The following is a 27684-nucleotide window of genomic DNA, read 5'->3' on the forward strand; positions in this document are numbered from 1 at the left end:
TGCAGCGTATTATATTTTTGACCGAACCGTCATTGATTTTTTTATTTATTTATTTATTTCAACAATATTTTATGAGAGTGGTCCATCCAGCATCAGCTGATCATTAGGGACCCTAAAAACAATACAAACAGAAAATACAAAATAAACTATAAAAACACAAAATCAACAGATATAAAAGATAAATATATATATATATATAAATATTTGAATCGTGACGCGTAGATCTCCGGACTGTCTGTTGGCCTGAGCTACCATTTTTGACCAAATATAATATATAATTTAATATAAAAGTTTGATAGGCGAATAAATGTACAATGCAGGGTATTCAGAAATAAATTAAGATAGAATTAAACAAAGAAAAAATAAGTATAATTTTAAATATTATAAACCTAAACGCACTACAAAATGTAGTTGCTATTTGGTTGATTTCGTACGCGAAATAATTAATAAACGCGTAATAATAATTTAAGCTATCTCTCTGTGTGCACTTTATATTATAATAAAATATTTGTAACGTTCCACTTGGACGCAACGCAAGGGCGTAACCGAACTGCAATTGATTTGACCAATCGTGACGCGGTAGATCCTCGGACTGTCGCTTGCAATTGGTCTTGAGTTGTTGCGTCTATGTCGTTGTTGCGTCCAAAAGGAGGTTGGCATTTTGTTCGGCCTAAGTTAAATTAACGTCGGCAGATTATTGGAAAATTTAGACTAGAAAATGGCTTTAAAAACTCATAAACATTCATTATTCAGCGCACTTGATATAATTACGCCTATAGACCTATATTATATAGTCGGATTCAAAGAGGTTTTCCGTGTGCACCTTGTCTAAATATATATCTCTATGATCAAAATAAACCCCAATCTCTAACCCCATGGGGGTCTTTTATGGGCCTTTACAAGATGGCGGCCATAATATTCAAATAGAAGGATTATACAGATTGGGCAACAACGTTTTTCTGATTATTTTTACCCACTTAAGATATTTAGACAAGTTGCCAACTTTCATCACAAGTTGCACACGGGACCCTATTTTATGACATCTTTTTAACCTGAATAATACTATGTAAATTTCAAGATCATGATTAGGCGCGCCTAGTGTTCCATTGATAAGTGTTATTTATCAAAATTCATGTTTGTATAAAGCCACGGTCAACTAACCTACGATTTAGATCTAGCAAAATCATTGTAGATTTCAGCAGTAGGCTAGCGTAGAAGAATTTGGACATACTACAACCTTTACAAGGAAAACAATTATGATGAATTATTCATTGAAGTGTTTAAGGGTAAGTCGAAGTTGTCTCATTTAATTACCCCTATTAATAAGTGGACACCTTCGCCACAGTGTCTCCTTAAAAAGGATGTCCCATGGGTTGACCATATATGCCTATTATTTAAAAACGATTTCCCCTATTCTTTTTACAGGAAGGGTGTCCCCTGAAATAGTGTCCCAAATAATTATTTTCGCGGGAAAGTTCCCCGTAATGAATGTCCCTGAATAAGGGTGTTCCAAAGAGGTGGTCCTACCATGGAGGTATATATATATATACTGATGAAGGGCTAGTGTTGCCCGAAAGCTCTGCTAACTTTTCTGGCTGTTTACTTTATCGTTTAGATTTAGCTTTTCACTTTTTATTTTTGTATCTCCATTGAGATCCAGCCACTGATACCCACAGCATTGTCATTTTTTTCAATAATTTACCTTTGGATTTATATATATATATATATATATATATAAACACAACAGGCATAGAAATAAATTCCAAACCGCCCGGTGATACACTGAAAATTATTTAATTAAAACACAACAGGCAAAGAACATTAATTCGAAACCGCCCGGTGATATACTGAAATTTAATTAATTTGAAACGATAAAGATGAGGAAATCTATGAGAATGAGAAAAAGTCGCCCCAACCGAGACTCGAACTCGGACCGCCTGCTTGATTTACAGTATATATATATATATATATAGAGTTCGAGTCTCGGTTGGGGCGACTTTTTCTCATTCTCACAGATTTCCTCATCGTTATCGTTTCAAATTAATTAATTAAATTTCAGTATATCACTGGGCGGTTTAGAATTAATGTTCTGTGCCTAATTTGTTTATAATTTATTTCCTCCATGGTACTACTGTCTTCCACCACCACATGTATTGTAAGAATTTCGTTTTATTAGACTTGTCCATTCTGAGTTGACCACTAGTATTTCCATAAGTTTACTTATTTCAGTTTGTCAATAGAACCCTAAAGAGAAATGTAATGAGCTGATTACACTAAAAACGATATATTGTGATGTTAGTTTTCCGTTCTTTTTGTTTTTTTTACTTTAAATGTTAAATTTTGAATGACATTTTAAAGGTATTTGCACCAAGATGCCACCCCTCTCGTTTAGCATCATCTTCATCTCAGGGAATGTGTTTTGGTAAGTAGGTCTTTATTTAAAATAAATAAAACAGCACAACGACGACTTTATAGTTAAATTGATAAAAGTAAAATGAATATGGGTTTGCATGTCTATATTAACAGGGACAGGTTCTTATTGCTAAATTTACCCTGTTGCTTGCTGCATTGCATTTTCCAGAATGTATGTGAGGCTCAGCACCGTTTGGATCATCAGAACATGCTGATATATATTAAGGAACCAATAGTAGGATGAAAAAATGCTCACATGCTTAGCTATGAGTATGAGTCAATGTTCAGTTCATAACCTAGGCCCTACTTGCTTCACTATTGCGACAAGAACATTTTGTGGTCAATTGTTGACCCAGCTGTGAGGACATGTGTTAGGCCTACAGTATTCCAAAGTCTATCTAGTTCGCGTCCATCCTTGATAAAATAATCGGTTATTATATCATAAAATAAACTGTAGATTTTGTTATCATAAAAAATAGGGCTGTATGGCATATAAATTTACATAACCTTCTCACAATAATAGGTCAGGGCCTAGTTTTTAGTTCGATAAATAAGCCTAGGTTTTGCAAGAATCTGGGCACTAGTGGGCACAAAGTAGGCCTACATTCTTTCTTTCTATTTAAACAAGAACAAAAAGAAGTGTTAAAGGGAGATTAAGCAACCACTTATCAATAATTTAATCAAAACTATTTTCTCAAAATCTGCATCTTGAGTATGCAACAGGAACGCCATAAATTTAATATTAAGCTCTGTCTACACTACCGTTACTATCAAACTTTATGTGACAATAATGTGCCCATATATGGACACGATAATGTCATATCACTATAATTTGGAATATCACACTTAATTTGTTGTCACATAAAGTTTGATAATGCATTAAAACAAATCATATAGAAGTCACTCTTTAGTACCTCAGCTCATTTTTTTAGGAAATAAATGTTATTTTGATTGATTGCTTGAACTAAAGTATGTGATGTTTGATAGACCGTCTTTGATAAAAATTAATTTATGTCGCTTAATGTGTTTATGTTTTTACTCATCAACTCAATTACATTAAGGCCAACTCAGACAGCGTCGTACGACGAGGTCCGGCGAGTCGTCTCGATTGGCTGGAGAAAATTAAACATGTTTAAAGTTCTCGCGACGACCTAAAAACTACGCCCGACGTCAAGACGCTTTATCGGCGTACGACGCTGTCCGAGTTGGCCTTAATGTTTCAAAGTTATGTTCATAACAAACATTTAACTTGTATTTTTACTTACAGAGCTATCAGACGAACAATTGGAATATCAAAATTTGGCGCGAAAGTTCACTCGTGAAGAAATCATACCGAACGCGGCGTATTATGACAAAACCGGAGAGGTACGCATCATCTTGTTATTCTTAGGCCTAATTATTAATAGCATGCAGGAAAACCCGAAATAATGCAGTATATTACTATCATGTTGCTTTAATTTCCCTGTAAATTATTATATTTATATTTAGCGCTCAGAGTACTGCAGAAAATGCATTTTACTGGCGCTGCAGGAAAAATAAATCTAATAATTAGTAAGTCTTGAGTGTTTGTTTGATTACAACTTTTGTAAAACAATTTCATATTCAACACGCCTGTTTTAATTTTATAACAATCGTGTTTTAGTTTCCATGGGATATTGTTAACAAAGCATTCGATGTTGGTTGTATCAACACCAGTATACCAAGTGAATACGGTAAGTATAGGCCTACACAAATGTATCCGTTCTCATGACTTGCGTTGTGCTCTAAATGCTATGAAATGTAATAGGCCTCGGCCTTATAAGTTATTTACACAGCTAATTAGTTTGTTGGGTGGTCAACAAAATGTACCTACCCGGGTAAATAAATAAGCCTGCAAACGAGCCGCGTAACGACCTTCTCCTACAATTCGATAGCTGATGTTTCCTAAATATCTGAACTAAGAGAGATTATTTGGGGAGTTAAGTTCAGTTATAAGTAGAAAGCAAACAGTCTCTAGGATTTTCAGAGAAGGTTATTTGAGAAAAATTTCGTCAACAGGTCCTAAGTGTCCCTGTTCTCAAGTTTTTTTTATTTTGTTTTTTCCTAAACGTAACGTAACTTATACATCACTTACTTATTACATCATTTTTACTTATTATTACTTATTACATTATTATTACTTATTATTATACCAATTAATTTATTTACACAAGCCTGATAGTTCAAGTATTCCAGTTCCTTCCGGAAAACTTCAAGCTAAATGGATAGGTCCCTTTGCTATCCATTTTATTTTAGACCGTACACATTACACATTATGTACATTAGACGGACAGGTTCTACAGGACGTTTTCAATTATAATAGATTGAAACCCGCATTTATTAAAAGTTCTTCAGAAAATTAAAGCAGAAGTTATTGACTAAAGAAAAATCTGAAACTGTTAATATACCTCAATGTTATTTTACTGATGAAACAGGTACTGAGATTACATTTCAGACTGATGAACATCACGTTTACAGTCGATCATGAAAATACTGATATGATAGATATTAATGCTTATGTTGCTTTGTCTGAATCTAATGATGGTTTAGCCGCACCTATAGCACTGACTCAGTCCCAAAAGTTAACTTTGATAAATACATTTGAGGATATTCCTCAAACAAGTATTGAGTTCATGAAAGCTAGATTTAAAGATGGTAGACTTCAAGTATTAGTTAAATTGTCTACAAATGTTTTATATTGGTGGAATATTGACCAGTATTTAGATTCTATCCCAGTTGTTAAAGCGATTTTGCTCAATAACATTATTTTGTGCATAGGTTCTCCACGCAAGTATGTTAGAAAAATATATGGTTCATAATGAGATTCTTAGAATAATTTTTTTTTAAATATTGATGGAAGTTATTTGACTATACAGGTTTTCCCGTTCACTTAGTGAAAGATATAGTTGTTATGAGTTTTAGCATCGCAAGTATTTACACTATTGGGATAAGAGCGAGTAGTTTACTTGTACGACGAAAGAATTCTATCTACACTCGTTTCTTTGGGCTCCCCAGTACATTATTATCTTGCTGATACCTATACTATAATAATGATAGTCGTTTATTGTATATTTGCTCCATCATGTTTAGTTCGATTCGCGATATCATACTTCCGCTTTTTGATATTATCGCAAAAATGGCGTAAAGCGTATCGATCAATGGATGTTGTTAAAAACAGTTGTTTTAACCCACTTTTCTCTTTTATAATGTTTATGATGTTTAAGATGTTTACAGTTTACTGGTGTTTTCTTAGAGTTCTTTGAACTTCTGATTTTCCAAGCAAAATCACATTTTTCAGGAGGATGTCATGTTATTGAAAACACCTAATATAATACTGTAACATACATGTCTGAACAACACCCCTGGATGACTTGTTTTGACATATTCTTGTCTGGCTGACTGCCTTGAATGGTGTTTACCCGCGTATAGTTGGGACCCAGACAGTGGCTTGTTACTAATAATAGTCTAGTATAATAATTGTTAAACACTCTCACTTTGACTCTCACTCAGGAGAGATTGCAGAGAAAGAACCAGGAGATAGACAATAAATGACAGATCACTTATGATTGTCTATAATGTTATTATTAATACTAATAGTCTGCAGAGTACAATAACATCTAATCATAATATTACTTATTACATCATTATTACTTATTATTACTTTACATCAGCATGCAATTGGCAACAACATCATTTTAGCGCTCATGATCATAAACTCGACGATTAAAAGATTGTTATAAGCTTCAACTCAATCAACTTTCTTAATGTAAAATGGACATGTTCATCTTCAACACCAGTTTGAAATATTAATGTTTCTCGATTCAATGGTTATTGCATGTTAGGTGGACCTGGACTCGGTGTTTTTGGATGCAGTCTTATCGCAGCCGAACTTGCATACGGATGTTCTGGTGTGCAGTTGGTTCTTGAGGGTAACACTTTGACGGTAAGTGCGATGACGTTACTGGTGTAAAGCTATCAAATTTTATGTGACCAAACAAAAATGTGATATTTCCACGTATGAACACGATGACGTCATATAACTACCATATTTGAGCACATCACATTTTTTTGACAAACTAGTAAGAAGCTATAGTTAACAAGTATGTGGTAGACATTTAAGTAATCCTGCCTCATATATTACTTTTGCCTTTTTCCCGTAAATTGGCGAAACAAGTTATATGGCATAATTATATTAATATCCCATTAGATGAAAATGTTGCCAGAACACTTGTCAAAATCAATTTGACGAAGTATTTATTTAGTAATATGTAAGTTGATTTTGCAGGCATCACCAATCATCATAGGTGGAACAGAAGAACAGAAAAAGGAGTATCTTGGAAGACTGACATCTGAACGAGTATTTATGGTAATGTCTCCTTGTAACTACCCAGAGCTTGATTGATTCTTTTTGCAATAGTAACTCCATTGGTATGTAATCTCCGTTTAATGTGTTTGATAACTTGTCATTCTATTACTGTTTGTTCTTTAGTCGTATGCCGTCACTGAACCTGGTGCAGGTTCTGACGTCAGTGGAATAAAAACAAGAGCTGAAAAGAAAGGCGATGAGTACGTTTTGAACGGAAGTAAAATGTGGATAACGAATTCTGGTGTTGCTGAAAGCTTCTTTGTTTTGACACGGACGGCTGAAGATCCAAAGACATCTGCTGGTAAAGCATTTACAGCTTTCATGGTTGATGCAAAAACCCCCGGTCTGACAGTTGGAAGAAAGGTTAGTAGACCACTCTGTTGAAAAGCAATAGAACCATGGGTCGTTCGGCTTAAAAACCTCTGGTTTGATAGTTAGAAGTAAGGTTAGTAGCCCACTCTGGAAAGAAGCAATGGAACCATGCTTCTTTTTCGGCGTAAAAACCTCCGGTCTGACAGTTCATGGAAGAAAGGTTAGTAGACTACTATGGAAAGAATATTAGCAATGGAACCATGGGTCTTTCGGCGTAAAAACTCCTGGTCTGACATTTGGGAGAAAGGTTAGTAGACCACTCTGTTGAAAAGCAATGGAGCCATGGTTCTATGTCGTAAAAACCCTGGTCTAAAAGTTGGAAGAAAGGTTACCAAACCACTCTGGTAAAAAGAAACACTGGAACCATGGTTCTTTCGACGTAAAAACCCCTGGTCTGACAGTTGGGAGAATGGTTAGTAGACAACTCTGTTGAAAAGCAATGGAGCCATGGTTCTTCGTCGTAAAGAAAGAAATTCATAAAGAAATTTTAGTAGACCCTTTGGAAGGAAGCAATGGAATCCTTTTCGACGTAAAAACTCCTGACAGGGTAGAAGAAATGATTAGGAGTTTAGAACCATAATGGTTATTATTTCAAATGATTTCCAAAAGATTAAAGGAAGAAACTAAAGTATTAATAACTTTGTTAATTAGGAGGATAACATGGGTCAACGAACCAGCGATACTCGTGGGATTACATTCGAAGACGCAGTTGTACCAAAAGAGAATGTACTCGGCGGTGAAGGAAATGGCTTCAAACTCGCAATGAAGGCGTTTGATAGAACAAGACCGATTGTAAGTTGGATATTTGAGGGCATATTGTAGTATGGGAAATAATTTAACTGCATTGTGGGAAATAAATTGTTAGCATTGATTATGGTATATCGAATGGTTGGGAGATGGATGAATGAATTACTATAGTATGAAAACAATTGAAATGTCCATATGACCTTATTATTATTTAATTGTATAGAGTTGTTGAATGTATGCACGAAACTGACGAGTAGATAATTTCTTCGCACATAATTTAGCTTACTTAAAGTTTAATCTTACTCAAAAGCAATATAATAATTATTGTAAACATTCATAACTCTTTAAAATGTAAAAGGTTGCAGCTGCTGCCACAGGTGTTGCCAAAAGAGCTCTAGACGAATCAGTCAAATATTCGCTTCAGAGAAAAACAATGGGTGTCTTTATTGCTGAGGTAATTTTTTAAAATTTTTTGCCAAAACGTTGATTGTCATAAAAACTACGTAGGAAAGAGAGGGGTTCTGTAGTAATGAACAACAAAAGAGTGTGGTAATTAGACATCCATTTGAATATGTGCTATTCTGGTCCGGTGTTTCTTTTTTTTCTCTGAAAGTTATGCAATAACTACTATTACGTCATCTTTTTTCCATGCAGCATCAAGCGGTCTCTCAGATGTTAGCCAACATGGCAATCGATGTTGAGGCAGCAACATTGTTGATGCTTCGAGCTGCCCAAGGTACGGATGATGGAATATTGGCACCTTACGACGCGTCTATTGCCAAGGCCTATGCTGCTGACGCTGCCATGAGGTGTTCTACAGATGCCGTTCAGATTTTTGGCGGGAATGGTTATAATAAAGAATATCCAGTGGAGAAACTTATGAGAGATGCCAAGATTTATCAGGTAGCTATACTTACTGACATCCTACAATAAGCTATCAATCATTATTCGTGTAGTTTGACAGGGTATGAATATTCATAAAGGTAATTAATATTTTATTGATCTGATTTTTTAAAAACAGATTTATGAAGGAACGGCACAGATACAGAGACTCATAATTGCAAGAGAGATTTTAATGAAAGCTAAAATGATGAACCAATAAATATTTAAATAAATATGCTTTTGCTAATTCAGACAGTCCGCCTAAGCTGCTCGTCGAAGAAGAACATTATCAGTCTACCAAACTGCTGTTAAAGAACATTTTCTTACATCACATATAAGTTATTTCCGTTTCATTTTAGAAACTGAGTCCATATTAAAGATTACTATTACACCAATGCCATTTTTAAAAGAATAAATTTAGTAAAGAATACCGTTTTTTGTTGATGTTTTACAATCGGCGCCGTGACTGTTTAGGAGTATGATATTCGGCCTAACACTTAGGCCATCCTACGTGCGACTTTATTTTGACTCGCCGGGTAGGCCTACTCTAACCAAAGCAACGCTATAACAACAGGATGCTAGCTAGCTCCGGAGATCAAAGGGTTTATCTGTGGCTGAGCACGATATCAGTTCCACGACCATTAATAATATAACCAGAGCCACATATGGCTCTGAATATAACATATACGGCGCGCCGCTAAGAGTATGTACACAAATTAAGTAGGCCTACTGTTAGTTTTGTCGCATGCCATACATAAGATCAAAAGTCTGTTATCGGAGGTCTAATCTTGGCAATGCGAGCTCCATCTTTCTTTTATATACGATTACGATAGGCCTATTTATCTTGGTTCAGTGGCTCGATAATGAAACTTACGAATAAAACTTTCACAATTACTGTGATATTCCACCGGCCGAGTCACATGTATTTAAATTAGTCGACATAATGATTTGAATAAAATGTACATAGATCACAATAAAATCTAATTAGTATTAAACATGAAAATCGTCTGCGTGAATAAAAAATGAATTATTGACACGAAAAATTTGATTAAAAAGTAAATAACAACTGTTGTACCCTAAATTTTTTTAATGAAATTACTGTAATATTCAAGCCATTCATGAGTTTGACAATAAAGTTTATTGAATTGAATTGATTGAATAAATGAAATATTGATGAATATTCATGAAGAGACTTAATTCCAGGGTCGATGAATCGTGGACGTGGAAGAAGTCATTGCTGGATTGTGCTTCTAATCAGTGTGTAATAAAAACGACGTTGAAAGATGATGGCATTTCGGTCTGCACTGTCTACAAAGGTAAATTTGTGTTTTATGTTCTCTTTATGCATCGAAAGTATTTTAAAAATGACATATAATCACTTATGTTGCGATCTATGATATTTTTTACAGAAATTGAGATTGCATTTTTGTTAACTTGGAAGTTTGTGACTGAGCTAAGCCTAGCTAGCCTAGGCTAGGCTAGGCCGTAGGCGTAGGCGTAGGGTGTCACTCTCCCATGCTTCTTGTCAACAGTGAACAAGAGAGAGATGTGTGACCTGCCTTCTGTAAGCTTGGCGACAAAAGATCTAAAGGGCCTAAGATTCCTAAGTGCATTTCCAAATGATATTCTACTACTCCCCTAACTAGCTTAGCGTAGGCCTAGGCATTATTTTGTAGGATAGGTATGGATGGAATGGACTAGGCCTACTGCAATAGAACTTGAAGCTAATAATTTATTAATTATATAAAAACTACCAACCAGAGACAAGTAGTACTACACTAGAGTAGTACTAGTAGGCCTAGCTAGGCTATTGGAAGGCTTGAATTAAAAAATTTATGCTGGTATTTCATAGTTTGTTTAGGCCCTACATCAGTACCAGTTGTTTCTGTTATGTATGCAGTTATTTTATTCAATACAAAGTTGGTTGAAAATGCTGGTCCGTTTCAGTTTAATTATTTGTATTCAACCACATTTCGAAAAATCACAGACAAGGTGTTCATTTTAATTTTTTCAGCCAACCGTTACATTGGCACTGTGCCAATAAAAAAAGACTCGGGATGACCGCCATTAAACAGGAGGAATTTGTGAACAGTTGGCTAACACAGTTTAAAAATATAAATGGCAATTCCACCTTTTCATTGTATCAGAAGATATTGTGTATAATCCCCACCCCCAACCCCACTAAAACAAATAAAAACTCTTATTTGCATTCCATACACCATGTAAATTTAAAATTTGTTCTAAAGCTGATTCTTCACTAGGCAAATAAGAAGGCGAATCGAAGGTGTCCGATTATACGCATGCATAGATAGGGATTTGGAAGATGGAAACATGAATACGAATGCGTATAAGCTGACATTTTCGATTTGCGCAAACAAATTCGACTAGTGGAAAATCGTCTTAATATTAGAGGAATACTATACAATGCGCTTCTTATCATCCATAGTAGAGTGTTTGCATTACAATAATGTATTTAATGTGTGAAGTCGGTATCTTTAACTGATAATGTTAACTGAAAAAAAAAATCTAAAGGGAAAATTTGTTATTTATACTGCATTTTATGTTATTATATATAGGCTTTAGGCCAGACATTCTTGCGTTCTGCTGCTGTCCGATGCAAGGCTACAGCTACTGACCCTGCAACAAATCCACTGGCCGCTGGCATATCATTTGGTATGTAATATTGTTCATTTTTTAAATTATCATTTTATGAACAGTTTGCCCGCTAATTTGATTTGATGTCTGCCTTAACAAAAACCCTGATTTCCATTTTGAAAGATGCGTTGTCAAACTCCATAAATAAATACACATTTACTATAATTATGAAAAGTAAAAAAATGAATGTGAAAAGGAGAAAAATATTATATGTATATTTTTTTTTTAATAGAAATCTCGGATGAGCAGAGGGAATACCAAGAAGTGGCACGTAAGTTTGCCAGGGAAGAGATCATTCCCAAAGCACCGGAATATGACAAATCTGGTGAGGTATGTAGGCACACAATATGAATATTTAATACGTTTGATGAACTCTGCTCCCCTATTTATTAAATGGAATATTCCATTTTTATCTTTTAATAACTACAGTATCTTAAGAGAGGATAACCATAATATATGCGGCTCTTATTCTTGCTATGCATTATAAGCATACTAAAAATATTTAATTTTTAAGTATCCAATGGACATAATCAAGAAAGCATGGGAAATTGGTCTTATGAACACACACATACCTGAGGACTGTGGTAAGTCTAATGGCATCTAATTACTATCTTGAATAAATAGAAATAATATTTTGAACATGAATTATTCTGGACTGTTCCATTATTCTTACAGGTGGACCAGGTCTTGGAATACTGGATGCTTGTATCGTAACAGAGGAGCTAGCATATGGATGTACTGGTGTGCAGACTGCCATTGAGGCCAATTCACTTGGAGTAAGTCCAGCCTACCCTGAATCTATCACATGTACTAAATACTATTAAGGAGTAACTAAATAATGGTACATATGTGTGGCCAATAAAAAATAAATTAAAATTTTTCTGTCTTTATTTTTTTTCACAGCAAATGCCAGTCATAATCGCTGGTAGTGCGGAACAAAAGAAAAAGTATTTAGGTCGCATGACAGAAGCCCCACTTATGTGTGTAAGTATTTTGAAATAAACCAATTAGATTCATCACTATTTACAAATGAAATTATATTGGTTAACTCAGAGAGATGTAAACATCTAACCCCAAAAAGTCATCAATTCATAGAAGTATTGATACAAAAAATATAATAATTAAATTAAGCTATAGAATAGGTAGATATGCATAAACAAATAATAAATAGAATTCAATGACAAATAAAATGACAAATTGTTTTGAAATGAAAAAGAAATGTTTAAATGATAGGCCTATGGAGTAACAGAACCTGGTGCAGGCTCGGACGTCGCGGGATTGAAGACAAAAGCGGTTAAGAAAGGTGACGAGTATGTGATAAATGGCAACAAGATGTGGATCACAAACGGAGGACATGCCAACTGGTACTTTGTGCTAGCCAGGACCGACCTGGACCCCAAGGCATCCACTGGGAAAGCCTTTACTGGGTTCATTGTTGATCGGGATACCCCTGGTTTGACACCTGGACGCAAGGTAAGGTTTTTACCAGATAGATTTAATAAATTCTATTTATAACAAAGATGATATTAAAAGTTAAAATAATTAGCAGTTATACTGCCAAGAAAAGAACTACATGCCACTGCTAATTAATGATTTAATATTTGTACATTAGTTATTGTCACCATTTCTTACGTTTATTGATAGACTTTGATTGATAAATATTGATTACCCTATATTGTTAGTTTTTTAGCCGTGCAATAGAAACCCTCCTTTGGGTCACCCAAATGTAGGGGACACTCCCGTTGTTATATTCCTGTGAAAGAAACGGTCCACGATAGTGGTAATATATTTTACCCTACGCACAACCACTATTAAATTGGTTCCATGGTTTCTCCGTATTAACGGTTTTACCATGGAGTTATAAAATTAGATAGCTATGGTTTTACTGTTTTAAAGAAAGAAGCTAATTCTGTGTGGTATTTATCTAATAGAAGTATTAATTGAATTACATGAACCCTTTTAATGATTTTATTGATCTTCTAGGAGTGGAATATGGGACAACGTGCATCAGATACACGAGGAATAACATTTGAAGACGTAGTGGTTCCCAAAGAGAATGTGTTGGGATCAGAAGGGATGGGATTTAAGATTGCAATGGGTGCATTTGACAAGACTAGGCCACCAGTACGGTTTTTGTACAACTAATTATAACAATTTGGTCTTAAAATGACTACAATGAAAGAATATTTATTCTATGCCTAGTACTGTATATGAGTAAAGTAGGTATAGTAAACATTGGCTTAGGTCAAGGCTTCTGTAGATTATGTGTCATCCATACACAGGAAAGGCAGGATATAGCCTGGTATAGTGATGAGGTTTTTACCTGCCTAAGCTTGGTTTGAATATTTATGCCTACAAGTGAACCAGCAACCTCTTGCCTGTTTAGGAAGTAAATGCTTGCCTACATTATGCTATGCCTGGCTACTGAACTCAGCCCCAACCCCAAATCATTTCCTTGCCTACTCAAATATCTCCTAAATGTACTGTATTTTTCTATATAGGTTGCTGCAGGGGCAGTCGGCCTAGCTCAGCGGGCACTGGATGAGGCTACCAAGTACTCTATGGAGAGGAAGACAATGGGCAGGTACATTTGTGAAGTAAGTATTACAATCTACATTGAAATTTTACTGTATATATAAAGTTTCATCTATTAACCATAATACAGTAGAACACCTTTTAAAAGGGCACACTTGGACGTAATAAAGTGTTCCTTTAATGGTGCTGTTCTCTGAATAGGGGTTGGCTGTAGTGTTTAGATATATTACACCTTGTTTGTTTCTAGGAAAAAATTCTCCTAAACAGATGTTTTAATGTATTTACAATTCTACTATTCCTCAATAGCACCAAGCAGTGGCTTTCATATTAGCGGACATGGCTATTGGTATTGAGGCTTCCCGTCTACTGACGTACCGATCGTCATGGATGATTGATCAAGGCCAGAGGAACACGTATTTTGCGTCGATAGCCAAGGCGTACGCAGCCGACGTAGCGAACAAAGCAGCGACGGATGCCGTGCAAGTTTTCGGTGGAAATGGGTTTAACAGTGAATATCCAGTTGAGAAATTGATGAGAGATGCTAAGATTTACCAGGTACATATAAATTAAAAATTTACTTTTAATATAGAATTCTACACCTATTTGGTAATTAATAGATACAGTATATATAACCTCTATTAAAAGGACAACTTTGGGACCCAAATAATGTCCTAATAGGGATGTCCACTAGCTAGCGGTTGGTTGTAGTGCTAAAATGTATATCGTCCCTCATTCGTATAGAAAGTGTCCCTTAATAGGGTGTTACAAAGAAGAGGTACTTTCCCTGGTATGGTTTTAAAAGTTTTTTAAAATATTGATTTAAAATTCCCTTTGATTTATTTTTGTTGCCTAAATTTTAATCATCTCTATTTATTTTGACAGATTTATGAAGGAACAGCACAAATTCAACGGCACATAATTGCCAGAGAACTCCTCACCAAGGCTAAAGAAATGATGTAACTATAAAACCAAGACTGTAAAACAATAAAAAACTGAAAAATGAATATTAAAAAGGATAAATTGTATATAAATCAAGAATGTAATTTGCTTTAGTTTGTCCAGATACAGTAACACAGTAAATTAAAATGTAGAATACACTTCCTGCTATTCTTGCCCATAACTGTCTTTATTATTTTATATTTTTTATATTTATTTAGTAAGTTACTTGGTAAATTAATATATAACTAAACACACTTTGTGACTAGTACACACACTTTGTGACTAGTGCACCCACTCTATGACCAGTGCACACGCTCTGGGACTAGTGCACACGCTCTGGGACTAGTGCACACGCTCTGGGACTAGTGCACGCACTCTATGACTAGTGCACACACTCTAGGACTAGTGCACATATTTTACATGGTTTCAAAATGGTACTTATATTTCCTGGTTTGTTATCTGTTTAAATATAATATTCAATGTTTTGTTTGTTTTGTGAGCAATTCAATAAAGAATTTATTTATAGACAAATCATTATACTATGAAACTCCTCATTCAGGACACCTTTATTAAGAGATATGATGGGAAATATATATACATTACATATAATCAGTGTACCATGTCCCGCATACCTGGCTCAGCCTATATTATTGTGCCAGTTCTGCAGTACATTTCATTTCGAAACCTGAGCTGCACTGACGAGATCTAATAAGATCGAAACAGTACTGTCTGCAGATTGGATACATTACATATATACACTTTTCCCAACATTTTTATTTCATAAGTACAAATTGATACATACCTTTATTCTAGCAATTCTGACGAATTCATTTAACAACGATTTTTTATTTTATTCAAATAGTGCAGATGTTTGGCCTCCATTTCGTGCAATCAATAACATGCGTTTATTCTTTTGTTAATATTTATATATAACTGATTTCTGTAGTAATAATTATGCAACAGCTTGGGGTACAAAACTGATTATCATATATTCTAAAAGTCGAAATAAGTTGCTTTAATATTGTTTAATCGGAACTCTATGTGCTACAAAAAGAAGGCCTACAATGAATTAAAATACGAAGGTCTGTCAATGTCATTAGGCCTACTAGAGTAGAACTCCAATAGAGGACCCATTCTAGTAGAGAAAACTTCTTTTGGGATAACTCCTATTCAAGGGACACCTTTATTAAGGGGACACTTTCCAATGAACCTTAAGAATCTACTGGAATAACAAAAATCTATTTATAAAGTCATACTACACAAATATACATTTTTGGAAAAAATTAGTTTTGGATTATTATTTAAAAAAAAACAAATATTTTAATAGAAATATTATGAGAAAGGAGTCTAACGGTACCTCTATTTACTGCAAACAACTTCAAAATATGCCTTTCCACTTTTCTTTTGGCTAGAAATAATAATCAGGAAAAGGGATAGTCCTATGATTTACGATTTACATCCCGTTAAAGAACAGTGTTCGTGTTTCGAATTAAAACTGTATTAATCAAATATCCTCCCGAACCATTTTTACATGATTATTAGATGACATTCAGAAGCCCGGTGATTTTGTCACATTTAATTTAAAAGGCCGAAACAATTAGGGAAACCGCTCGCTCGTTTAATCATGGACCATATTTTTTTAACGATTTGTAGAAATATTAAAAATACATTTTCTGTGCCTACCAATATGCTGACAATTGATGTATGATTTCATTAATAATTAATTTAATAATTATAGCAAATATGAACGCACGCTTGAACAAACTTGATAGTAAGTGCATATTGCAGATTGTCTGCTTAATTTCGCATAAAAAATACAAATATACGCTTACACATGTTTAGTAGTAGTCTGTAATAATATGGCATGTACTAGAACATTTTTTAACTTACCGAATTCTCCATCGCTCTCTAAGATAGGAGTCTCTTCGGTTTTAGGCTTTTCAGTCACCTTTTCAGCCATTCCCTAATCTCCGTACTAATATTATGAATTGTTTGTCCTACTTGTGTTAAACAGAAGCTTATCTTTCTACAAATTTAACAACTGATTTCAATGTTTGTCGTTCGGGACGAGTATCTATCAGCCTTCAGATAACAGCTGTTTCTTCTTAGCATACGTATTACAGATGTTGATTATGAATATGTATAGTATAGTATAGACATTTTTTTACTATGAATTTTAAAATTCAACGGACATGATAAACAATGTTTACAATATTGACAAGAGGGATTCAGTGGTGAGTACACTGATTTTAAATCAGCTTGAGATATACACAACAAATAAAAAACGTTCCAGCGAAAACTTGTGTTATCAATGTTTATATGCCCACTTACTACACGGAATGGAGGGAAATAAAATCTGCGGCAAATTCGAGCAGTTAGCAATTTCAGAATTTTAAATGTAGGCCTATATAAATTAGTTAAATGAATAATTTATTATTTGAAAAACTCATTAAAGTTGGTAGTAAGCCTATCACTATTACAAGTGTGTACTTCTTTTTGTTTGACGGCAATTTGTTTCAGTATCGCGTACTTGAAATTGAAAATCCCTTTAATTGTCCAGAAAACAATAAGCTATTCTTTTCAGGTGGGGGTTTAGTGAATCATTCTTCGACTTACAATATCGATCTTTTATTGTGTGACTGTGGCTCCTTTTGATACCTCATTGTCATCTCTCTAGCAACTAGTTTCCAGAAGCCTAACTGAAAACAATCGATGAGTAAAACTTAGATGATAGGCCCTATTCTGGACCCGCCATACAGACTAGAAAGGATGATTCATTTGCAGGCCTACGTTACAATTGAAGAATGGATGTAGCCTATAGAAAGAATCTAGCATTTGAGGAATATTAATAGAGATAGGTAAAACGCATATTGAAAGGTAACATTTTCATTATTAATTTGGACACGTCGAAGCAATCGAACAACATTTGGTAATTTGGGTTTTGTGTATAGTTCAGTAGCCATGCCCATACCATCGTAATGTCCTACCAGGGTCATCACTCTTCCCTAGTCCTACGAAGACTTTGTGATAAGATGATAATGAGCCCTACGCAGTTACATTAGTGGAGCATAACAAAATCAGTTTCAATTTCAACGTTAGCCAATATAATATATTAATAAAATCAACCTCCTAATTACTTACACGACTATAACATATTTTTTGCAGAAGATAGATAAAATTAGTAGGTAGCCTTAAATTATTGTCAAAGGTGGTACCATGGGGTCATCCGCATCAAAAAAGAAAAGCCGCTCGATGGTCAAGATTAGGTAAGTACATTTTTAGCCTTTTTTTTTCAATTATTTATCGAATATCACTCGAATAACTAACTTGGTAAATAATGTGAATTGGCTTATTGGTCAGTCGATAGCCCTTATGGGTTTCAATTAAACATGTTTTGGTTAGCTATAATATCTCCATGGTATGCCTACGGTTGAAGAAGCGGCTTGAAGTTGAATAACTGTGCACTTGTGTTGCCTTGGAAAAACATCACGAAGTATTATTTATATAAGCCTAAGATTTAAACAATTTAAATTTTAAGAAATGCTTAATCTTAATCAATTAAGCCTGCTCTATTAATATCAAAGTTTGAAATATTTTAATATCCTGCTTTTTTTTACATCATAAACAGTGCTGTCATTGCATTTGAAGAAGCAGGAGAGAGACATAACAAAAATAATGAAAAGCCCAAAGATGACGTCAAAAACAACCAAGGTATGACATCATTGATCATATATAATACACTATTATGTAATCAGTAAGACCAGGGAAGAGTGTAATTTAACTCTTCCCTGGTAAGACAAAGTGGTTTATGCCTACTAGCCGTTAAGGTCACGTGTTTCAGATAAGGCATAATATGTAGTATTGACAAAGTAATAACATTAATTTTTTATTCTATATATCATTTTAAATTAACGTGTTTATTTTAAAGAAAACGTAAGTCAGCCTGCAACATGTATGAACACAGTAGACGCTAATAAACAACCCCATGACAATAATGGAACAGTCCCACCCGCAAGGAAACCATCGGAAAAAGATGCGGCTGTTATGATACAGAGGTGAGACTGAGGTGTATAAAGGTCTAAACAAATCTCGACGTGTTGTAAAATGTATTTCAGTAATATCATTTTTTTTTTTTGGTTTACGCATCTCTATAAACTATTATATCTAACCTAATGATGTTTTACTGAAGTGCTGTGCCGCGCCGCGTCGAGTACCAGATACATTTTGTTCTTAGAATACTCTGATATGTTAAATGTTATATTGAATGAACTACGTTATACTGTAACTAGAACACATTGTTCCATAACAGGAACCGAATATTATGTCAAATAACATAATCTTTGTGATTCTTTGTTTTGATAAACAAATCGACTGAAGTAGTAAAATTAATATTTTATAACCATATTTATTAAAGAATAAATTATAATGTAATGGTCGGAGCTAAGTAACTTTAGCTTAATACAAATAATGTAAAATAGAGCCTGAAGCAGTTTGCATACAAGGACGCCCACTAAGGCAGAAAACTATCGAATTTAATCTAATTATCGTTTTGAATTAGTCTACCGACAGATATAACAAACACGAACAAATACTGCACCCTTCAACGTGAAAGCAATCATAATCGAATTGCTTATTTATGGTTACACAAATACAAAAAACGTAATAACAATATTACACACGAGATACAAATTATGTGGAGTGTCTAATCAATATTATATCGGTAACCGATACAACGTTGCTAAGTAACTTTTAAAAAAAGACTCTTTGGTGAAATGTAACAAGGTATAAGGCTAGTTGTGGAGTAAACTCGTAAGCGCCTAACCACGATACGTGCTCGTCATGAGTAGTTCGAATATTAAAATGTCTTCATTTCTACAAACACGAACTAATTCCTCCGTATCGTCAGTTCGTAATAGAGTGGCGATACCGGTTGGTATTCAACGATCGGCAACTGAAGGAACTTTACACCGATCTACGATGGTTCCGAAGAATTCCGTTCAACGGCCGTCAGCCGTCGTAGAACGGCAATCGGCGATGTGTAGGCCTACGGGTATGGTTCGAACTCGCACTGACTTTGAGTTTTATCTTAACAGAGTTTATCGAGGTCATCAGGAAAGAAGGCAGATGAAGAAAGAAAATGAAATGGCGGTTGTTATACAAAGGTAACATTACTTTTATATTTACAAAACAAACTCATACGAATTACTATAAAGCAACCTTTATGTTGAATAATTGTGTTGTAAAGTCAAGCCACTGGCTGGTTTACAACACAGGATTGAACAGATACCAACAATCTATCTAGTTTGAAAATTGAAGAGTAGTTTCAATTAATCCTAATACAATTCTCCGCACGAAAAATGTATAGAAATTCATAATTCATTATGAACGTTATTCCTTACAAACAGAAGCCTAGTACCTTGTGTCTAGGCAACCTCACTAACTAAGTGGTATTTGTTAATATTCATATACACCTCAGTAACGTTTCTTATACAGTAGACCCTATTATTAGAAATGGCCAATGCTAAGGTTTATCTTTATTAAAACAAAAACACAATGGTTTATTATAGACTATATATAAGCATATATGAATGCATATATTTAAAAAAAATGAATAAAATTATATAAATTTATTCGCATTTAAACTAATATAAAACATCCAACAGTCGAGTATTGTTGTATTAGGCCTAGATGACACCAAGTCTGGTAAAAAGCATATTAAAAGATAAAAATGAGTGATGCAGAATTTGGTCTAACTCAAGACGACGAGTAAGTGGTTTAATTGTTATGATGCCCGGTGCCACCCGGTCAGTCTATAGGGAAACGAGGGGTGGGTTAAGAGAAAAACTGAAATTGTAGGCATACGTTCCAAAAGGAGGTCTAATATCATACATGGAGTTACGACGGAAGGACTAGAACAGTGATATGCTGTCTCATTCTCTATCTGGGAAAATCACTATTTTAGAACTTGTTTATTTTGTATAAATTGTATTCAATACAATTTATTTCAGTGAAATTCTGTTTTATTGTAGGCGGTATCGACGCCATATTTCAACGTCAGAAAAACCAGCAGAAAAAACTGAAGAAGATAAAAAGAAAGGTAAAGATACAATATTGTATTCAGTGTTGCCACTATCGTATTAAAACCATATCATTAAAAGTATTTCATATTTTACCATGTATAACAAAAAGAAGAATAGATGTTTATTTTTCCTGTTATAGCTTTAGAAGAAAGACGCGGGAAAAGGAAGGACCGAGATCGGGCATGGAAGGATAAGAAGAAAGTAGAAGTAAAGAAGGTAGCCGAAGTTCAAATCAGTAAGTACAAGATATGAGTTTACTCAAAATGATAATGCATAAGTAGGAGTTTCTAAAAGGAGATTGACAAGCTGGCCATTCGACTTTATACGAGGCTGCATTCTTGGCAATAAACAATTGTATATGTAAGAAATTTGAATAGAAGAGTATAATCTAACAGTATAAAACGCTCGAGTAAATTTACAACTAATTCTCACTGATTATAAAAAAAAAAAAACTAAAAACCCCAGCGTCGTACAACCATGCCTGGTACAAGTGGTCTCGTCGGGAGAAAATTAATGTTTAAAGTTCTTCTGACGACCTAAAAACTACGCATGACACTATCTCGTCTCGTCAGGTTTCAACTCAGACAGCTCCGACGACAGCACGTATAATGTTGTCTTAGTTGGCCTAAAGTATACTGAAGCTTAATATAAGTTTTTACCCATTTTAGGTGATCAGGTACAACACGAGTTGCATTGTTTTCAAGATGAAATAGTTGAGTTAAAATGGAACGCAGATCAACAACTAGAAAAGAACTTTATGTTAGACACAGAACCTGCTAGAATAGTTGTAAGTAATTGTCATGTTTACTTTATTTGTTTATATTTTGCCAAAGTATTCAGGTTTTATGTTATTTAGTCAAATTATGAAGAATTAATCAACATGTTTTTTCGTATTTTTCTATTTTTAGTTTATATCTTCCAAGATTGGAAAACCGGAACTATTGGCCGATGCCGTGCTTGATAAACCAAATGTTATAACAATTGCATATGTTAGTACCAATCATTATTATGTTCTTTGGTAACTTCTGGCGAATAAGTGGAAAGATATTTTTGACATAAATTGTATATTTCATACATCTTTGTAATTCTTTAGATGTTAAAAAAAAACAGTTTATTGTCTCAAAACGACAATAAACAAATTTCGATGTTAATGGATTTGCAATCTATGACTTTGGTTACAGTGATATCCTATTTTAAAATGTTTATTTACAGGATTTTGAGAAAGATACATTTGAAGATCTAATTGGTAAATATGTCTTTATCTTTAATAATATATTAATTGTTTATTTACCTACGATGTTACCAATATATAAATGTAGTCCTAATTGTTTTCAACAAATGTTTCGTCAAATGACGCCAATCAATGTTGCACGATCAAAGTAATTAGTAACAATCATCTAGGAATAAAAATGCATGCCCTTTTATTATTTTCTTTTTACTTATACATTACAGATAGGATGAGGTCAAAGTTGAACGAATACAAGAAGGGATGTAGGGCTCAGTCGGTATGTCTCTACTGTCAAGGTGGACCAGGGTTCTTATATGTAGTTAAAAGAAAGGTTCTAACTGCTGTAAAGCTGAAGAAACCAAGCGAAAAGGATCAACGACAGTGAGTATTTGTGACGTCACAGTAATACGCGCGCGTTAAAATGTTGATAATAATTGTACAGATGATGTACGCGTGCGTCAAGTTAATGTCTATTCATGGTATCGTTGACAAGTTGATGATGACATGTTTCACAAGTTTTGGAGCCCAATCAACGTTGAATTTACTTTAAAGTTAGCCAACCGAAAATCAATCGTCCTTGCTGAATTTCAGTAATTTCTGTTACATAATACGAAAACTTTAAAATTATATTTATCATAATTTGAGGGAAGACTAGAAATCTCTTCATTTGTAAGAACCCATTCTAGATTTCCGAATTTCACCAATACGATTTTTTCACATGATTATATTTCAAAGGTTTTGGACGTCGGTGGGTGATATGATGTCAAAGGTCAATCCTGATAATACAATAGTACACGTAATGGGATCTAATATACTGGGAAGTGAAAATGGACAGCAGGTAAGTTATAAAAAAATACTGCCTCACACAGTAACCATTATAAATTACTCAGATTAAATTATCAACTTAGTTATGTAAAAAAAAAGAACCAACAATATGATGTACCATTCATATTAAAGAAATCTTATTAATTAATCTTTAATTATTATCTACATTTTCTTTTAGTTATTTGATGACATCAGTACCCTGATGAAACCGAATAAAGTAACCTTCAAATCTCCTCTAGAACTTTCAGAAGAAGGTAATTTAAATTAATTGTTAAATGATAAAGAATCTACAAAAAAATACAGTTAGGCATGCGCCCTAACGCTGCTAAAACTATCAGGATTTTGTGGTTATTCGAGGAGCCATTGCCGACAAAATTGAATTTTATTTCCTCTATTCTATATGCCTAAAACTAACTTTATCAAACAATTTTTATTTATCACATTTTACAGCAAAGGCAATGATCGACATCTACTTCAATCATGAAAAATACAAAGACTGGAAATTACAGAGATATACGAAAGTCGATAACTCATTAATTAACACATTCAAAGAAAACACCGACTGATAAAAATGATGACGTACGCCGGCAACCAGAGAAGAGAATATAGTACTTAATCTTAGTGCAATTTAAGAAGTATAAGATAAAGCCTATAATAAAATTTAAATACGTAGGCCTATATTTAAAAAAATGTAACAATACTGTACAATATTTCAACAAGGTGTGAAATCTACGAAACAAAATTTGCATATCAAACAAGGATTAAAATGCTTTCATTGTGGAGGTACCTCAATGGTAAACTTACCACACAGTACCTTATTGATGGAATAATTAGTTAATAAAATATGCACAATATCTTAATATAGCGTTTGATAATTACAGAAAATAAATTATTAATAAGCCACCGGTGATCATAATGCAGTATAAAAATAAATATTATACATATGTTTAGGATTATATTATTAGAAGATTATAACTATGCAATAAGGAGTGTCTTCGGTGTTAACATTATTAAATACAACGTACTAATCTAAACTCGTCACTCTTAAGCGTGGTTCCCACTAGCGACGCAACACAAGGACGCAACGCAACGCAAGTGAATTGACCAATCACAAGTGATGGCTTATTCGCTTGTGATTGCTAACTGTCTATAACTTGGCTTGTCATTGGTTAAAACGCTTGCGTTGCGTTTACGTCCTTGCGTTACGTTCTAGTGGGAACCAAGCTTTAATAGGGTTCACCTCAAATACTATTGTAGCTGGTGTCAATGAATCTCACTGGACATATTTCCATGTGAACCTTGTATTAATAATTTGTTATCTGGGCGATTGTATAAATCTATGCATTTTCTATCATTTTTGTAATGTGTTCAGTTGATATTAGGTAATAGTATTAGTAATCTAGTAATATTATTTAAGGGGTTTCAACAGATCGACCTCTACTACAATAACAGTTAAATTTAAATGACGGCGATGCTTAGAGGCCTATATATCACAAGAAACAGAAATATATAATTTACAATTGTTTATTCGCCTAGTTACTATGTTTAAAATTACTTAGGTTTTCCATCATGGCCAGACAAATACATAATATACTAATTGATACGTTTCCCATTAATTATTTTTATTATGTTATTTTACATACAAAAACGCAGTCTATTCAGACGTTCGTCCTAAATATATGTATATTGCATGCTTCGTCCAATGGCAATAAGAAAATAGTAATATAAATGATAAATGGCCTGATGTATTTAGATTCTACAATAGGCAGTAATTGCTAAGAGTGAATGGTACTAATTCGTGACTATTAACTAATAATAGATTTCATTTGATTAAATGTATATAACTTACGAAAGCTGTTAGCCATGCGTCCAGATGCAATGATATAATCCAAGATTTTCTAGCTGAAAATCTCTTTCAAATTCAGAGACATTTCTTGCTGGAACTCTCATTGTAAAGACATTAGCGGTAAATCTCATAAAAACTTCAAGACATTTCTTTCTAGCTGAAACTCTCGGGTTTTTTTCAATTTTAGCTGTAAGCATATGTCTCATAATAACTCCAAGATATTCTTGTTGAAAATCCCATTCAAATAAGTTATTTCTTGCTGAAACTCCAAGACATTTTAGCTGTTTGTCTCACAATAACTCCAAGATTATCTTGCTAAAAAGCTCGTTCAAACAAAAAATTTCTTGATTAAATTCTTAACGTAACTCATGGATATTTTAGCTTGAAATCTCTTTGAATATTCAGATGTTTTGGCACAAACTGTCATAGTAGCTCCGTCCATAGTTTAACACAACACATGCTCGGAAAAAAAAAAAAAAACGAAAACGTCGGTATTCACCAGACACATGAGCCCGATGATTTGCATAACATTTGCTATTACTTTTTTCTAACTTTTTTTTATTGTTACACTTTACGCACCTTAAGTAGACGTATCATTCTAAAATGATGTCAACAAAGTGGGCTCTATGATTGTTTTTTCTAAAGTTGTGGTTTCATCTAATACCGATAGGTACTTTTTCTTTTTTATTGAATCGATCTGAATAAAAACACTATAAAAATAAAGTGACATTTAAATTAAAAACAGCGCATTATTGGTCACGTTTGTTACGTCACACGTTTTAATACAGTTTTTACACACTTTATTAAACATCATAGGCCATATTTTATCATGTGTCATTTATCATATTCTTTTTTTCTTAGCGCACAAAACACCATCGAAAGCACCGTGAACTTACGATGTAAACTAAAACATTCTAAATATAGCGTTATTTCCGAATCAGTGCTATCACAGCGCCAATTGTGCTATACGCATGCACAGACTTCTTCAGTCGTGACGTAGACCTACAATTAAAAAAAACCTGGTATAAAATAAAAGACGACGCATTTTTTAGTGCACATTAATTTATTAACTTTACCCCGATCAAATAACAAGCGTAAAGCTACACAATGATTTATGTAATATCATATCTACCTAAATATCATAATTATGATGACATAGCAAATTTCTAAGGACTACATTAAAAGATTAACAATGTATACTGTACTATATATTGTTAATGGAACTGTGTTGGCGTGGGCTGAATGAGTAAATCATTATTACCATTGTTAATATTATTCTATACTATTTGTTATGCAAATATATAATACTGTATTCTATTACAGTTTGTAATAAATTTTTCCGGAAATTCAGGTATCATTTTGATTTAGCATTTTACTTATTTGATTTGAGATATTTGTACTTTTTGTTGTAAGCTGATGTAATCCACCTCATTTGTTATTTGCCCCATAAGGGATGAAAATAGCTATATACTGATACACATTCATTAGTTTAGTTATAATGGGAAGGTTTAGGCGAGTGCCTTTTAACCCCATATCAACTACATTGTGTCGATGCGATTCTTGAAGGTGTTAGTGGTCTCAGAATTAACGTCAGCTGGTAAACTGTTCCAATGGTTTATTACTCGTTGCGAGAAGGTAATGTCTTCTACAGTTCAATCCTTTATGGAAAATAGGCTTGAAAAATCTCAGGTGATGTCATTGCATTTGGATTGATATATTTTACTGTTATTAGGCATGATTGAAAGATTGAATCTAAATATTACATTCAACAATTTTCAACAATCCATAATTATTATTTTTACAGATATTTATTTAAGACAACAAATATTATATTTCAATCAATTAGAAACATTTACCACAGATAATAACTTCATTTTTTAAAAGTATTTTGAATATTTGCGAGACTGTTACCAACCAAGAGCAATAACAATTACCCTAATAACCAATAAGAGCATAGTGTCACACGACAATCACAATTTAAAGGCGCAATTACAACAAATAATTTTAACTGTTAAATTTCACACAACAATGATTATAACACTTTTAATATATAATGTATTTCATTTTATGAGATTTAAATTCATTAAAATGAAATTTATTTGATTTGAGATTTATTCGACTGATTGTTTTTTCCAAGGTATCATATCTGAAACTACAATAATGTAAAATATGATTTAACATTTATTAACAACAAATTGTTTTAAATATAATAATTTTATCTGTGATGAAAAAACAAATGTGTGAAACCTCTCGTAAACACGCTAAATTCAATCAAAGTAAACGTAAAAAGAAACTAATCATAATATTATGTTAAGTTTATTAAATTGATGTCAAAGTGCAATGAACTCTTGAAATGACTCGGGGTTGAAAGCGTGGTTAAGTGGATGCTGGTGCAGTGTGCTGGAACACGTCTTGAGTGTAGCGTACGTAGTCGAAAGCGTTGGGTACTTCACGCCCCTTGCTGTCACAGTACGCAGGCATACTGTTGATACAGTAATTTGCGAGATCCGTTGGTAGATTCTGTAAACAAATTGTAAATATAATAATTATGGTTATCTCAGTCATTATAATATAATTCCTGGGACTTTTCAAATGAGTCGGAAGTTTGATTTTTTTGTAAGCATGCCTGTGAAGACGTTACTTCAACCATACGACAGAAAAGTCTCAGGAGTAAATGTGCTACTTTCACATACACAAGAAATGTAATGGACGTAATTACTTCAAAGCTTACAAGTAAAAAGCATCTTGTTTTAAGCACCATGCAAGGGTATAATTTTAT

General features: G+C 33.7%; 4 protein-coding genes across 9 annotated transcripts in view; 3 read left to right on the plus strand and 1 right to left on the minus strand.

Moving 5' to 3' along the window:
* The first annotated feature begins 1085 nt into the window (after positions 1-1085).
* LOC140046348 (medium-chain specific acyl-CoA dehydrogenase, mitochondrial-like) lies at positions 1086-9826 on the plus strand. The gene is made up of 11 exons (XM_072090966.1): positions 1086-1286; positions 2359-2422; positions 3680-3777; positions 4055-4124; positions 6273-6373; positions 6716-6796; positions 6920-7159; positions 7820-7960; positions 8274-8369; positions 8570-8818; positions 8937-9826. The coding sequence occupies exons 1-11, from the start codon at positions 1257-1259 to the stop codon at positions 9015-9017; spliced, it is 1251 nt and encodes a 416-aa protein (XP_071947067.1). The 5' UTR covers positions 1086-1256; the 3' UTR covers positions 9018-9826.
* A 217-nt stretch (positions 9827-10043) lies between these two features.
* On the plus strand, positions 10044-15457 carry LOC140046349 (medium-chain specific acyl-CoA dehydrogenase, mitochondrial-like). Its single transcript, XM_072090967.1, has 11 exons — positions 10044-10113; positions 11374-11470; positions 11685-11782; positions 11967-12036; positions 12128-12228; positions 12356-12436; positions 12686-12925; positions 13436-13576; positions 13954-14049; positions 14294-14542; positions 14870-15457. Exons 1-11 carry the CDS (start codon positions 10081-10083, stop codon positions 14945-14947), a joined length of 1284 nt encoding a protein of 427 aa, XP_071947068.1. The 5' UTR covers positions 10044-10080; the 3' UTR covers positions 14948-15457.
* Positions 15458-19735: 4278 nt separating this feature from the next.
* LOC140047775 (NMDA receptor synaptonuclear signaling and neuronal migration factor-like) lies at positions 19736-25864 on the plus strand. Its single transcript, XM_072092810.1, has 10 exons — positions 19736-20088; positions 20956-21023; positions 21146-21241; positions 21675-21793; positions 21915-21995; positions 22219-22252; positions 22459-22615; positions 22970-23072; positions 23238-23313; positions 23510-25864. Exons 1-10 carry the CDS (start codon positions 19766-19768, stop codon positions 23623-23625), a joined length of 1173 nt encoding a protein of 390 aa, XP_071948911.1. The 5' UTR covers positions 19736-19765; the 3' UTR covers positions 23626-25864.
* Positions 25865-25949: 85 nt separating this feature from the next.
* LOC140047290 (spectrin alpha chain, non-erythrocytic 1-like) overlaps positions 25950-27684 on the minus strand; it is a 38883-nt gene continuing 37148 nt past the window's right edge. For all 6 annotated transcript variants that reach the window (XM_072092217.1, XM_072092214.1, XM_072092216.1 and 3 more), the window contains one exon: positions 25950-27425. In XM_072092217.1, coding sequence (XP_071948318.1) covers positions 27282-27425 — 144 coding nt within the window. In that variant the 3' untranslated portion in view covers positions 25950-27281. The remainder of the gene's footprint in view (positions 27426-27684) is intronic.

This window comes from Antedon mediterranea, chromosome 4 (assembly GCF_964355755.1).
Source record: "Antedon mediterranea chromosome 4, ecAntMedi1.1, whole genome shotgun sequence".
Classification (NCBI taxonomy): Eukaryota; Metazoa; Echinodermata; class Crinoidea; order Comatulida; family Antedonidae; genus Antedon; species Antedon mediterranea.

Coding starts and splice junctions, on each gene's coding strand:
- LOC140046349 (XM_072090967.1), top strand. CDS start 10,081: ATGATGGCATTTCGGTCTGCACTGTCTACAAAG. Junction 12,037..12,127: donor ACACATACCTGAGGACTGTG/GTAAGTCTAATG, acceptor TTATTCTTACAG/GTGGACCAGGTCTTGGAATA. Junction 12,437..12,685: donor CAGAAGCCCCACTTATGTGT/GTAAGTATTTTG, acceptor TTTAAATGATAG/GCCTATGGAGTAACAGAACC.
- LOC140047775 (XM_072092810.1), top strand. CDS start 19,766: ATGAGTAGTTCGAATATTAAAATGTCTTCATTTCTACAAACACGAACT. Junction 21,996..22,218: donor ATGTTATAACAATTGCATAT/GTTAGTACCAAT, acceptor GTTTATTTACAG/GATTTTGAGAAAGATACATT. Junction 22,616..22,969: donor AGCGAAAAGGATCAACGACA/GTGAGTATTTGT, acceptor TATATTTCAAAG/GTTTTGGACGTCGGTGGGTG.
- LOC140046348 (XM_072090966.1), top strand. CDS start 1,257: ATGATGAATTATTCATTGAAGTGTTTAAGG. Junction 1,287..2,358: donor ATTCATTGAAGTGTTTAAGG/GTAAGTCGAAGT, acceptor GACATTTTAAAG/GTATTTGCACCAAGATGCCA. Junction 4,125..6,272: donor CAGTATACCAAGTGAATACG/GTAAGTATAGGC, acceptor ATTGCATGTTAG/GTGGACCTGGACTCGGTGTT.